At 42.8% G+C, this 13,751-nt stretch overlaps 1 protein-coding gene across 1 annotated transcript in view; it reads left to right on the forward strand.

Annotated features, from left to right (window-relative positions):
* ttc27 (tetratricopeptide repeat domain 27) overlaps window positions 1–12,713 on the forward strand; it is a 92,039-nt gene extending 79,326 nt beyond the window's left edge. Inside the window, exons 17-20 of the mRNA XM_070977601.1 lie at window positions 5,686–5,883; window positions 6,166–6,277; window positions 10,321–10,421; window positions 12,312–12,713. Coding sequence (XP_070833702.1) covers window positions 5,686–5,883; window positions 6,166–6,277; window positions 10,321–10,421; window positions 12,312–12,437 — 537 coding nt within the window. The 3' untranslated portion in view covers window positions 12,438–12,713. The remainder of the gene's footprint in view (window positions 1–5,685; window positions 5,884–6,165; window positions 6,278–10,320; window positions 10,422–12,311) is intronic.
* The last annotated feature ends 1,038 nt before the right edge of the window (window positions 12,714–13,751 follow it).

Here is a 13,751-nt window from a genome sequence, read left to right on the forward strand (position 1 = left end):
CTCTCACAACACAGATACATACTCAATGTTGTATCACTGACATTCTAACACAGGCAGCTTCCAATTAGGGCCAGCAGTTACAAGGCCTGATGTGTGAAATCCTCTCAACACAGACCCCCTTTTTTGTTACCAAAAAAGGACGTGGAATCCCAGATTTCCCAGAAGTAGTGTAGGAGTGCTGTAACATCTGAATTACCATGAGTCACACATTATCTTTTAGCCATTATGAGAGGATGGGTGGGACGGTCTCCCAGAAGAACTGCAAGAACTGCATTCATGTGGGGCAGCCACAATCTGGCCATACCAGTATTTAAAGCAGTGGAATTTCAGAGCCAAATCTGTTTGTTTGCAATGATCAGGGGATGCACTCACGAGGGCAAAGTAAATATGTCAAGTCATTCAACTATGGTGAACATTGACATGTAAATTTGCACCGCTGGCCAATAGCAAACCATCACAGCATCTGAGTGAGGGAACAGAGAGCCACAGAGTGCAAAAGAGGAGGCTTTAATAACTTATATTGGCTGTTTTACACCTATTGCTTTTACAGTAGCCTTGCTGTGCAGTACCAGATCCACTGTGAGACAGACATCTGTGTATTAACTTTTAACTCACTGTCTTGGTGAGCTATTGGGAGTGATGGTGACTGGCTAGCGCTAGCATGTTCCCAGTTGACGAGTATGTAAGCTAGGTTACCAAGCTTTTGGCAACATTTATTTCACAAGGATGCGCAGATGAACTTCACTGTCCCACCTTTCAATGTGACCACGCCTTGGAAGCATAGCAGCCAATACACTCCACACTCAGAAAGTCTTGAACAGTAACAGTAATTTCAACTCAAAGGTTTATTTACTTTTTTTTTCCCAGTATCAGTAAGTTGCAATCAATCACTTGGATGGACCAAATGACCAACCGGCCTCTCTGTGTTTGTTCCGCTACACGTCAGGACTATAAGCTCCTCTCCTGCAGGCCATGAAAGCATTTTTCCATTCAGGTTGAGCTTTTTTATTTTCAGCTTGTTTTTGCATGTAGTTCTCCAAATGCACAGATGCTGACCTTAATGATATTTTTAAGCTAATCAAGACAACATTGAACACTGATGATAGACAGGTAATTGCTTTGAACTCTCTTTCTGGACTTGTGAATACTTTTATACCAAGGATTCCAGTGTCTGAGACTTTATACCAAAGAAAAAACTAAGTGGTGAAAAAGGAGAGTGTATTTTTATATCAAGATTTTGATGTTTCACTTCACTCTGTGGGTAGTGCATCTTTAATTAGATATACCACTGTTCCCTCTCCTCCTCCCTCCTCAGTGATCCAAACCTGTCAAAATGTCCTCTAACCATCAAAAGTCTCTTTATTTAATATGATTATTCCATTTTGCTCATCTATTTTTACTAACATCCGTCTCACACCTTAAATTGTGTTTTTAGATTAAATAGTGATTACACACTGAGCCTCCTTTAACTACATAATCAGATGGACATGTAATGGAGTATTTTCATAGTGTGGCATTGCTACTTAAGTGAAGGATCTGAATACTTCTTCCACCACTCCCACTGTCACATTTTTCAAAGCAGCATTTCTGTGTTATTCTATGACATATTTTTCTTGCCTGTGGTTGTTTTTAGCCCAGGCTCAGGGTGTGAGACGTGGAGTGAAGGAGCAATGGTGGCAGGGACCACCATGAATTCCTCTCTTATGGAATGTATGGAGGGCTGGTGACAGACGTGCTTTGACTAGCTCATAGATTTCAAAGGAGTTGAGGGTCACATGGCTCAGCTTTGTGTCTCATGGGGTTAAAGGGGATAGGCAGGAATCTTTCAGTCACACACACACCCCTTGAGTCACACAAGAACCCCATGAGGAGAAAAAGTCAGTTTTTCTCATTTTCCATTGTTGTGATCCACTTAAATGAGTAAACTTCAAGGTGAGTCTCATAGAAAAATCCAGTCTGTCATTTGTTTTGTTCCTTTTACTTTTCCACTTAATTTTACACTTTAACTGGATCCAGCAGGAATCTGAAGAAACCGTGCATTCTGTGGCATGTTGCATGATGCCTGAGATGACGTTACAGAGTTGGCCTCACAGTCACACATAAAAGAAGCCTGACAGATGGTTCATTAGTTACTTGGTGGGAGGTGGAGAACTTCTAGATCTCAGATCTCAGCTGGAACTCAGCACAGAAGGCCAATAATGTTCTTGAAAGAAGAAAGGCGCGTGGTGGGAGAGAGACAAGTGACAGAGGAGCGACTCAGAAAGAGGGATGGTATTTACTGTAAGGGTGATGGCGGTGGCTTCATCCACAGATTTTAGTGGTTTTGTTAGCTGGAGTCAATTTTAGTGCCGTTTTCATCACAGATTTTGCCATGATGTTCTCTCCACTGCAGAGCAGCGACTCGTTCAAAAGCCGGACTCACTCACTCACAATGAACATCTAAAGGAAGATTTAGATGGTTGCCTGTTGACATTCATACTGGAACTTACAAATTCCTTCCAGTAGCAAAGCTGAAAGATAACTGACTGAAAGTTAAGATGTTACTACATTGATAATGGTACTTGAGCTTAGCTTTTTATAAATACCAGCATGCTGCCTGCATATTTCAGAGTTTGGCCCAGCTGTTTTTAGCTGCCTCTCGTCTGTTTCATGCAATAGATCAAGCAGCTAAAACAGGAGACAAGTGGCCAAGGATACTGTTTTACTAATCGGGAGCAAGGCTAGATATGTGCTGGTCAGACAACTATGTAATTAGTTCACCTGTCCATTTGTCCATCAATCACAGTTTGTTGATATTTAACATTTGTAGTTGGTTTTCAGTGAATAATAATAATAATAATAATAATAATAATAATAATAATAATAATAATAATAATAGTAAATGTAATTTATAATGCATTTTACATCAAATTAATGACCTCAAAGTGCTACACTGCAAAAAGGGTAAAAAACAACGTCAGAATAAAAACAAGTAAAATTAGCGCAGAGCGAGGCTGCATATAGGTCTACGGAATTAAAACAAAACAAACAAACAAAAATGACTTAAAATTTGCAGTCTATGCAAATGCTTTTCTAAAAAGATAGGTTTTTAAGCCTTTTTTAAAAGAATCCACAGTCTGTGGTGCCCTTAGATTGGCCAGGGAGAGCATTCCACAGACTGGGAGCAGCCGTGCAAAAGGTGCGGTCGCCCATAGTTCGAAGCCTTGTCCTCTGAGGCTGGAGGAGGTTGGCCTGTCCAGAGAGAAGATGGCATGAGGAGGACTGGGGGGTGAGGAGTTCTTTAAGGTAGGGGGGAACAGTGCCATGGAGGCACTGGTGGGTCAGCAGGGAAATTTTGAATTCAATCCTGTACTGGACAGGAAGCTAGTGGAGAGACTTAAGGACAGGCGTAATATGGTCATATTTTCGCACCCTCATCAGGATCCTGGCAGCATAATTCTGAATGTACTGCAACTGTTGGATGTTCTTGCTGGGGATCCTGATGAGGAGTGCATTGCAGTAGTCTAGCCTGGAGGAGATAAAGGCATGGACAAGTTTTTCAGCTTCAGAGAAAGTGAGTGTGGGGCGGAGTTTTGCAATGTTCCTGAGGTGGAAGAAGGCAGTCTTGCAAAGGTGCTTGATGTAGACCTCAAAGGTTAGGTGAGGGTCCATTCTGACACCAAGGTTAGTGACTGAAGATGAAAGGTGGATGTCATGACAAGAGAAGGTGATGCTGGTGATAGTGGATGACCGGGTCTGGTGTGGGGTGCCATTGAGGATGGCTTCTATTTTAGAGCTGTTGAGTTTCAGGAAGTTAGCTATCATCCATGCCTTTATCTCCTCCAGGCAGGAGGAAAGTGTGGATAGGGCTACAGAGGGGGTTGGATTTGTTCTGATGTAGAGTTGGGTGTCATCAGCATAGCAATGGAAAGATATTCCATGCTAGCTGATGACACGACCAAGGGGTAGCATGTACAGAGTGAAGAGGAAGGGGCCAAGGACTGATCCTTGAGGGACACCACAGGTGACAGAGTGCATGTCTGATTTAGCACCTCCCAGGGACACATACTGTATCTGTGAGATAGGATGTGAACCAGGTCAGAGTAGAGTCAGAGAGTCCGATGGTGGAGTGAAGACGGTGTAGAAGGATGCGGTGGTCCAAGGTGTCAAATGCTGCAGTGAGGTCGAGAAGGATGAGCAGTGATGGAGAGCCAGCATCAGCCGTCATCAGAAGGTCATTGGTGACCCTGACCAAAGCCGTTTCAGTATAGTGGCCAGAGCAAAAACCGGACTGGAACTTCTCGTACAGACTGTTTGATTTGATGTGGTTGTGGAGTTGAGCATAAACTACCTTTTCCAACACCTTAGAAAGGAAAGGCAGGTTGGAGATGAGGCGGTAGTTGGCAGCATCTTCAGGGTCAAGACTGGGCTTTTTGAGTAGTGGCTTGATGACATCAGTTTTCAGAGAGGAGGGGACAAGGCTGGACCGGAGGGAGTGGTTGATGATTTTGGTGATCATGGGACTTATTGCAGAGAAGTGACTTTTTATCAGGGCTGAGGGAAAGGGGTCCAGGTCACAGGTGGAGGGCTTCATCTTCCAAATGATGTCTTCAACCTCACGCTGTGTGATGTCCCTGAAACAGCAGAGGGGCTGAGCAGCTCCGGACTGAGGATCAGCAGATGTGACTGGAGATGCAAAGGTGGCAGAGGGGCTGGAGAGAAGGGAGCGGATGTTTCCAACTTTAGTTTTGAAGAAAGAGATGAAGCTGTTGCACCGCTCCTGCGTGTTGTCAGAATGTAGGGGGGTCTGAGGTTTGAGGAGATGATTAATAGTTGAGAAAAGTTGCTTGGAGTTACCAGGACTATTGTAGATGATGTGGGAGTAGAATTGAGACCGTGTGTCACTGAGGGACTTGCTGTAAGCCTTCTGATGTTCCCGCTAGGCTAGTTTGTGAACAGCGAGTCCTGAGTCTGTGAAACGCCATTCAAGGATGCGCCCAGCTCACTAGTGTACCAGGGAGTCGAGCGTGTGTAAAGGTGACAGTTCTGGTCTTCACTGGGGCATGGCGGTCCAGGAGGGTGGTAAGTGAAGAATTGTAGAAAACCACAGATTTAGTAATCTGATGGTAAATCAGGAGAACTGTAATGGAAAGTGGTGGTTTGCATTTGAATGCAAGGCATTCAAAAGAGGAGTGAACAGGCAGGGACAGGGGTGACGACTCAAAGTCTCCCCAGTGCACAACAGCAAGGCCAGTAGGCTGTGATCCACTCAATGTTTTTTGTCCTGCTTAGAGTGAAATAGCGACGTAGTGGTGGCACTCTGTTGACGTGTCAATTGTGCGATGGGTGTCCAGATGGAGGGGATGCACTGCGCGGACCACTGGTGTTAAACAAAGTTTCTGCGTGTACTCCAGTGCGCATAACGGGAGTGACGCAAAAGTCGAGTTCTTTTAAAATGGGGATATTGAGTCCAGGAGTGATTGCAGAATTGAGCTTGCGGAGCTGTGAGACGGAATAACTGAACGACATGCTGACCCAGGACGGATGCCAGCTAACCGCCTAGCCAGTGGTTACTTTTCATTTAGTTTGTCTTGTTTTCTTTGTGAATTAATTGTCAGTTATTAAAGAATCGCATACATCAAAAAATTCAAACACATGACATCAGTTGCCTTTGATGTGTATATGTGTATGTTTTTTCTATGGCAGATTCTCCAGATCCTGGTAAGAGCAGTTGCTGAAAACCTGACAGACAACAAGGGTCAGCAGGCACAAACTGTTGAGTCCAAACTAAAGGAGCTCCTGGGCCGGGTCAGTTCCCGCCACAGTAGTGACTCTGAGATATGGCGGCAGTACGCTTTGCTGTATGGTGACGGTCACAGTTCCAACCCAGAGGACAACGAAAAGGTTTGTGTCACAACCCCCCCCTCCTGCAGCATGTTTTTAACTCCCCATCGCTCTCTCGTGTTCCACATAGCTACACTCTCCCAGCCGTGCAAAGCCAAGATGCAAGTAGACGTGAACAGATTGCAAATTCGCAAGACGAGATGTTTTGACCTGCAATGATTGAACTTGATTGAACAGCTGAAGCAACTAATAATTAGAGCAAATTAAAATGGTTAAAAGTTAAATAACGCAAGTGCTTTTGACTTGTGTGTATGCCACCTAAAGCAATGCATGGTTTTTCAGGCACTACAGTTCTTGTCCAAGGCCCATCGCTGTGAAGTTCAGGCTGGTGGGTGGGAGAAAGACCCCGCTCTGTTCAAAGAAGTGATCCAAAGAGCCATCAGTATGGGTGAAGGTAAGAGTGCCAACCAGCTGAATAGACATCGATCATCTACACAGCAACACAGAGACCTCAATGTTGTTTTATTCCAGGGAAGCTGTATGCATGATCCTTTGATACCCTATGACTGAGTCTCCCTTTTTCCATGACTAATCTTTTTAAGATTGCTGCCCCTTTTTGACTGAGCAGCTGTAACCTCTTTCCTATACAGAGGGAGGAAATGACGATCCCAGTAGTCATATCAACAGGAAGTCCTGCTTACTACCTTGTGTTGCTGTCAAAAGTCGTGTAATGAAAGCACCGATTGTGTGAAGTTTGTACTCATGCCACACATTACTGGAAAGCTAAGATCCTTGTAATTCATTTCATACAAACCATTTCAGAGAGCATACAGCTGAGAGTAGCTGTAGCAGAATACCAAAGTAATCGTAATGCTACCTCTACTACTTGTAAGATATTACTTTACAGAGTGCATCAGTTGTTTATGGCAAATCCACACGTTCCATACCAACCGTTCACATCAACTTCAATCACTCTCTACATGTCAGGGTTCAAATGCAGTTTATGAATTTGTGAAGGGGTTGTGTTGAAGCTACCACAGGATGTTAATTTCCTCTTTAACCTTAAAACTCAACTCAATAGAAATACGAAATTTGTGCAAGAACCAAAATTTTGCTTATAGAAAGAATCAGGCAAAGATAACAGTAGTAATATATGTGTATATGTAAATGTATGAGGAATTCCATTTTGATGGAGTCTCTCACTCCATCAGGCTTTAGTCACCTCTGGGTGCCTCTGCATTGTTAGCTCTTCCTCCAGTATACATGATGGATGGGTGACCAAACGTCCTTGTGAATTTAAGGCAAACGAGCCTCCTACCTCTTCACCCAAGGATATGTGACCTCCCACTCACCTATGAAAGGATGGAAGGAAGAGCAGAAGATAAGAAACATCTATCTGTGATTCCAGTTTAGCTGTTAATCTCCACAATCCCCGTATGTTTTCATTACAGCAAGACACACAAAGTGCTGAAGAGTTAGTCAGGAGCTACCATGAACAGAGGAGTAGTGTAGGTGGGTGGTAATACGTTTGATCTGTGGGTCAGATGGCCTGTTAACTCCGTCCTTTTCCTCTCATGCTGTGTGTGTGAGAAGCTCATGCTTGGTGCACTACACACACATAGACATCCCAATGACTCCTGTTCTGCTACATCTCTGCGTCATCATGTTTTCATGGCTAATGTGTCAGCAAGCAACTGTGTTGTCTAACAGACCCAGAGCAACATGAGCAACGAGCAACGGTACTGGTAAGCAATGGTAATAACTAATAACTAACTATCCTTGGTTAAGACAATCTGTAACAAATTCCCCAGCCAGTATTTTGTTTTTGTTTTGTAGTCATGGCAAATTCTACATGCTGTTTTCATATGAAACCTGATAAATGGCCTCAACTGATGTCCCAGTCAAGTTTGAAAAGGACCTTACCCATTGTGACAAACTCTTTTGATCACGAGGTGATTCTCTTAATATGTATATATCAAACACAAACACTTTAATCTACTGCTTTGGTTTGGACAATTGAATGTCAAAATATGGATAGTCAGCAAGCTAAATAAGACCCAGCATGGGGTCAAAGACTGAACAAGACTGAACCTATTGCTTTCATACAGGCTAAATTATCTCCACATAACACTAGATTTCTCTTAGGCATGAAGACTGTACATAAAATAGGTATCTTGTGATGGGCTGTGAAAAACAGTCAGACTGCACAAAGCTTACAGGATCGCCACAGTTCAAATGACAGTGTTGATGTGTCGACAAACAACATGCAAACCTCCGAATGTGAGAAATGATTATATTTATCCAGTTCATCTTCACCTGGATCAAGTTCTAATTCAAAATGACAGTGTTCCTCATCAGGGTTAATCTCTGGATCTGAGGGGCTGCCGTCACTCCCAATGCCCTGCACGATAAGATCACACACTGCCAGTGTTCCATAGCGTCTGTCTGTCTTCCTGGCCATCCTCCAAAATGCAAACCTGATCTCCAAATGAATTATGCTAGAACCTGCATGGCATTTTACCTCGGTCACTATGGGCGTTTTGCAGAATGAATTGGGTCCGACGGCATTACCTAAACATATCAGCATATGAATAGAGTTGTAAATACAGGGTTGACTTTGTGTTGTTCTCTTCTTTTTACTTGATAATTGTTATTGATTAGATTTATAAAGTAAACGCTCTGAGGTTTCTGTCAGTGCTGATATGATGTTCATACCAACTGGACATGAGGCATTTCATCTATATTCAAGATGAAACTGGAGAAAAGAAATTTGCACTGCCGGCAGTGCAGCGGACCTTTTTTACTTTCAGCTCTTGCTACAATGTAGTAAAATCTGCCTTAAGTTTGCTGACATTAGCCAACATAAATGACTGGTCATACGAGACCAAGTGAGGCTAGAGCAGCAAAACCCCCTGGGTGTACTCAGCTGAGCGATGGTGTCATGTATTGGAGGGTGTGTGTGGGTGATGAGTCAAAATAAACTAGAGTGTGTGTTTGTTCATAGTAATGAAGGACCATGTCACCCAGTGCAACAGTGGCTCATTGATGTGTTTTTAACAGTTTGTGGACAACAATGAAGCTCTATGGAAGAGGAAGAAGACGTATCAGGCCTTGATACACACAGTACTTGTTAGTCGGACATGTTCGTTGTTGGTTGTAGTCAGTTCACAGGATTTATGAAAAAATAAAGAATAGCACTGACCCTTACAATTCTAGATTAATAGGTATCGATGTTCTTTGTGATTATCCTCCAGGGCAGGTTTTTCCTGCGGCCAAAATGCCATGTCTGAGTGAAGGTGTTTGGAGCTGTGGAAAATCCATCATTGACACTTTTTAGGTCAAAGAATATTGACTCTATCTCAGTGTTTCAACTCCACTGACCTCATCTGGGCTGTGGGTACTGCATCTACACAGATCACAAGACTCCAATGAAAAGAAAGCAGAGGACAGATGAAGCAGAGCAGGAGGGAAGTGCCTTCATAAATCACAACAGGTTGACCTTTACAGTCACACCTAAGGCAGAGAGGGGCTGCACTGCCAGGGAGGAAACAGACACGAAACCAGGACAGGAAGCAACTAGTTTTCCTTCCCTGTGGGAGACAGAAGGAGTTAGCTGACCTGTTAGATGGAGGAGGGGAACATCAGTACTCTGGCCTCAGACCAGCTGCTCATCTACAAAGCTATGTGCAGGGGAGCTCGTGAAGGCACCTGCTTGAGTTTTGGTTTGTATACAAGTGAAACAATCCCTATGGCAATGTGTGTAGTCTGAGTGTCTTCCAGGTGTTCAGGTCGGATTTTTTGGGCGCTGTCAAAGTCAAATTTCTGCTGTCTGTCATCTTTAACTTAAAAAAAGTACACACGTAAAGGTGTGAAAGGTTTACCATCAAAATGTAGTGACCTAATAAAAGTGAAAGTATCACTTACAGAACAGCAACAGATTTAGTTTTTCATGATTGAGTCATCTGCCATTTGTTTTCTTCATTTATTGATTAATCATTTGGTCTAATGCCTGAACAGAGTGAGAAATGCTAAAAGCCAAAGTTATGTCTTCAAATGTCCTGTTTTGTCCAGCTAACCGTCATGACCAAAAAACAGCCAACACAATTCATATGCAGAACCAAAATGATCAGCCAACTTAAGCTTTTCACATATAGAAGTATGTTGACCTACTGCTTTTCAGGTTTATTTTTAGCCCGTTAAATGTATTTTTTTTATTCTTAGTGTCATCGATTCTTCTGTCTACACGATGTTGTCTGCATTTCAAAGTGTTGCTTATTTCACTGAATTATACCCTCTTGTTGTTTTTTCCATTGATTGATTTACAGTTTCATATTGGAGAGTACAGAACAACTGATGCAGCTTAACAGTCAACACAGCTTTTTTTATGTGGTCAAAGAAGTCAAATATGCTGAGTTCAAATCCAGGACAAAACACAGGGATAGAAAAGCAACTTGTCCAACAAACTTGGTCCATTCTCTGAATCTCTCTGTTTCTCAGTGACCATCAGCTGCAGTAAGAAGAAGAGTAATCCGACAGAAGCTCTTCAGATGCTGTCGTCCACCCGCCTCAGTCTCAGGAGTCTGGTCACCAAAGCTAAGGTACAGTCCACCAAAAACAGTCCACTGCTGGCTTTCCATGACTCACGGCTAATGGTGGAGTGCATGGCCACTAGACGTCACTGTGTTTTATCGCTCTTTTCTTGCATCTTGAGTCTGAATAGAGCTGCTCCAGTGTCTTTGAGGAAAGTTTGGCTGCATTTTTGACAAAAAATTTTGAAGACAGATGTCGCTTCCTTTAGCAGAGTGCTGGTGCCAACAGACCATAAACTACAGGCAAAAGATGGCAGCTGCCTCTTTACTTGATAATATTGCAGAATTAAAGAATCACATTCAGGCAGGCTCCATAGTTCTACTGTAAAGCCTCCCTCCAGGTAAACAGCAGTGACAGTGGCAGCAGGGAGCTCGAGCAGACATCCAGTTGGTGATGTCCACATGCAGGGTTGACACACAATGTGTAGGAGTGTGGACACACATCCAAACCGAAGAGGTCAGCTGCTGAGCTGAAAGTGAGCAAACCGGCAAGTAAACAAACCGGTTGCACACTGCAGGGCTCCAGCGTCCACTGGGTCAAATACACAGTGAGACACTGGAGCCCTGCAGTGTGTGTTTATTTGTTTATTTCATGACCAAAGGTTTTGCCAGATCACATCAGTAAAGTTGTGTGTTCTGAACAGGTTCCAAATCCATCAGTCCATAACGACAAATTGAGGACGTGAAGAATTACAAGCAAAGGGCATCCAGGCCCTTCAGGGTGGAATCCTGCTAAGTGATTCAGTCACGAATTATTTTAAGAGCTTGAACTCAAGTTAAGAGCCCAACCCAGTTTTTGAGCCAAGAGTGTCTGGGAGGGGGTCACATGGGTGCAGTAGTGTTTTTCTAAGGGGTCGCTGCTTCATCCAAAGGAGACAATGAACAGTACTGTGAAAAGTCCACCCCAGGCGAGTGCTACAGAATCCTATTCAGACAATGGGAGGGTTCATATTAGTCATATTTAGGGATATAACTTTTAGTTTTTGAGTGATACAGACAACAGAGAATTTGTAAGAAATTCTAGAACCTTATGAATCAAAATAGGGTGATGGGTTACTGCCCTTTGTAACTGTCCGACAGTATTTTACATGAAGTCAACTTGACAATCCGTAACTGGAAAACCAGGCCAATTTACTGCAGCAGTTACATTACTGTGATGTTTCAAATTACTTTTTTACATTTCAGATTTTTCGTAAACATTACAATTAAAGAGTTACTGTATAGTTAGTGGTGAATGCTATGCAGGTAAGTCTGACAATTAAAGCTGAAGATGCCAGATATCATCTAAACTGATCCTGTTGACAGCTGTCAGTCTCTCCGGCCCATGTGGGTGCAGGGAGGCCCCAGTGAGAAAATATCACTGTCACAGTGACGCTCTGTGGCTCAAACTCTGCCAACCAGTACATCTCCATAGCTTATCACATTTATGTTGGTATCAACATACCTTTTGGCCAAAATTGAGATAAACAGTAGTGATGCCAAAGATACTGTACTGTCTGTCTGAGGTGATTTAGAAAGTGCTGCTCTTGTAACAGACTAACAGACAGCACATACGTTTACAGTGAATTCCATATTAAATTCTGAATACATTTCTTTGCTTTTACAAATTTTCTTATTACAAAGTTAGAACTCTGGCTCATGGTGTGTAGTAAATAGCTGGTCTTCTCTTTTGTCCCATAAAGCATTACAGTAGATTTCCCAGGACACTATTTAAGCAGCTGGTACATCGTTTGACACTCTGACCAGCAGAGGCTGCCCAACCTGCCTCATCTCACTTTGAGCAAATAACATGCAAATCATTCACTGTTACTGAGTAAAATAACAATGATGTTAGCAGTATGATCCTTCAGAGCATTACCTTTTTATTTCATCTCTTTCCTGTGCATTACTCTGTTCCAGCAAATGCACACAGATGTGGCTACAGGTCAGGTCCAAGGCGAGTTGCAGGATGGTGTCAGTGCCCTGGAGCAGCTCATCACAGAGCTGCAGGAGCTGAGTGGAAGGCTGCGTGAGCAATCACACTGACTGTCCTCTTCAGAAGAACCCCCAGCTGTGGCTCTGAATGCTCTCAAGTAGTAAAAAGTCCCCAGAGACAGAAAGACAGACTCTACACCTGCAGTCAGCAGCCATGTGCATTGTTGGAAGCCTTTAAATCAAGTGTTTTACATGTGATGACAATAGAATCATAATAGATCCAATTCAAAATGGAAAGCCAAAGGACTCATTTTGTAATCAATACGTTTTTATATCTCTGTGTCCACACGCTTCAAAGAGTAAAATATATAAAACTTTGAATGCTTCCTTTTTTTTCTTTTGTGTAAAATCAATCATAGGCAGAGCTTTAGGAACGCATCATTACAGAGCTGTGTGTGTTACACCTGGTTACCATATAGAAAATTTGATGCCTTTCTTCCGTCTGAGGCTAAATTGCACTGTACTTCTGCATTGGTCAAAGGACTCAAACGTCCATTGCTCTGCAGGCTCCCTGCTGCCTCAGACAACGTAAGAACTGTCATTTGATTGTGACTTATATGGATTATGTTGAAGTTCCACTGGAATGCGAGTGTGCATTTGGGATCACTCAATCCTTACCAGCTGCTGAAACTCTTGTTTTTGTTGCCCCGGTGGTTTATCACTTCTCTGCAGTGATGTAATCCAGGGTGACTCAGTACACTGTGACGTCACGACTGGTTGTGGTTGCAGCTGGCCTTGAAACTTTCAACGAGAGATGGCAGTGTAATCATTTCACTTGGAAGCGTATTAAGATCCCCTCTGAATCTGCTTTTGGTGGAAGAGATGACTCTAAAAGAGGACAAAATCCACAGTTTCCTTGTTTGCAGAAATATCCTCCAGAGCTTATCTAAAGCTAACATGAAGCTTCAGCAGTGAGTTTAAAAATAAAGTGGATATCTTCCAAAGTTAGTTTTTATCTTTTTAGATTATCTTTATCTTTTATCTTTTTATTATTATAATTCACTGAGCTGTATTAAATTACAATTAATATTCAGTCTTACTTGGGTGTAACTACCTGCGATGTTGCCTTAGTGACCAGCTTGTTGACACTTCTGGAGCCCTTTTTCCTAAGTAGAAAATATTGTAGCTGTCAGAGATTCACAATATCTCTGATCTGGAGTCACAGCTATGAGGCTGATGTGAATTATTTTTCCCACTTGGCTGCATGCAATCACATTCTGAACCATATGACACATCATGAGCCACAATCCCACCACTTCCTCTGAAAATGAGGTGGCCATTTTGGACAACGTTTCAGTTTTTAAACACCACCTCCACTTTGTGTGTGCTGAGTTAAAAAGCACAATCAAACACTCGAGTGCACAC

This window comes from Chaetodon trifascialis, chromosome 13, assembly GCF_039877785.1.
Source record: "Chaetodon trifascialis isolate fChaTrf1 chromosome 13, fChaTrf1.hap1, whole genome shotgun sequence".
Taxonomy (NCBI): domain Eukaryota; kingdom Metazoa; phylum Chordata; class Actinopteri; order Chaetodontiformes; family Chaetodontidae; genus Chaetodon; species Chaetodon trifascialis.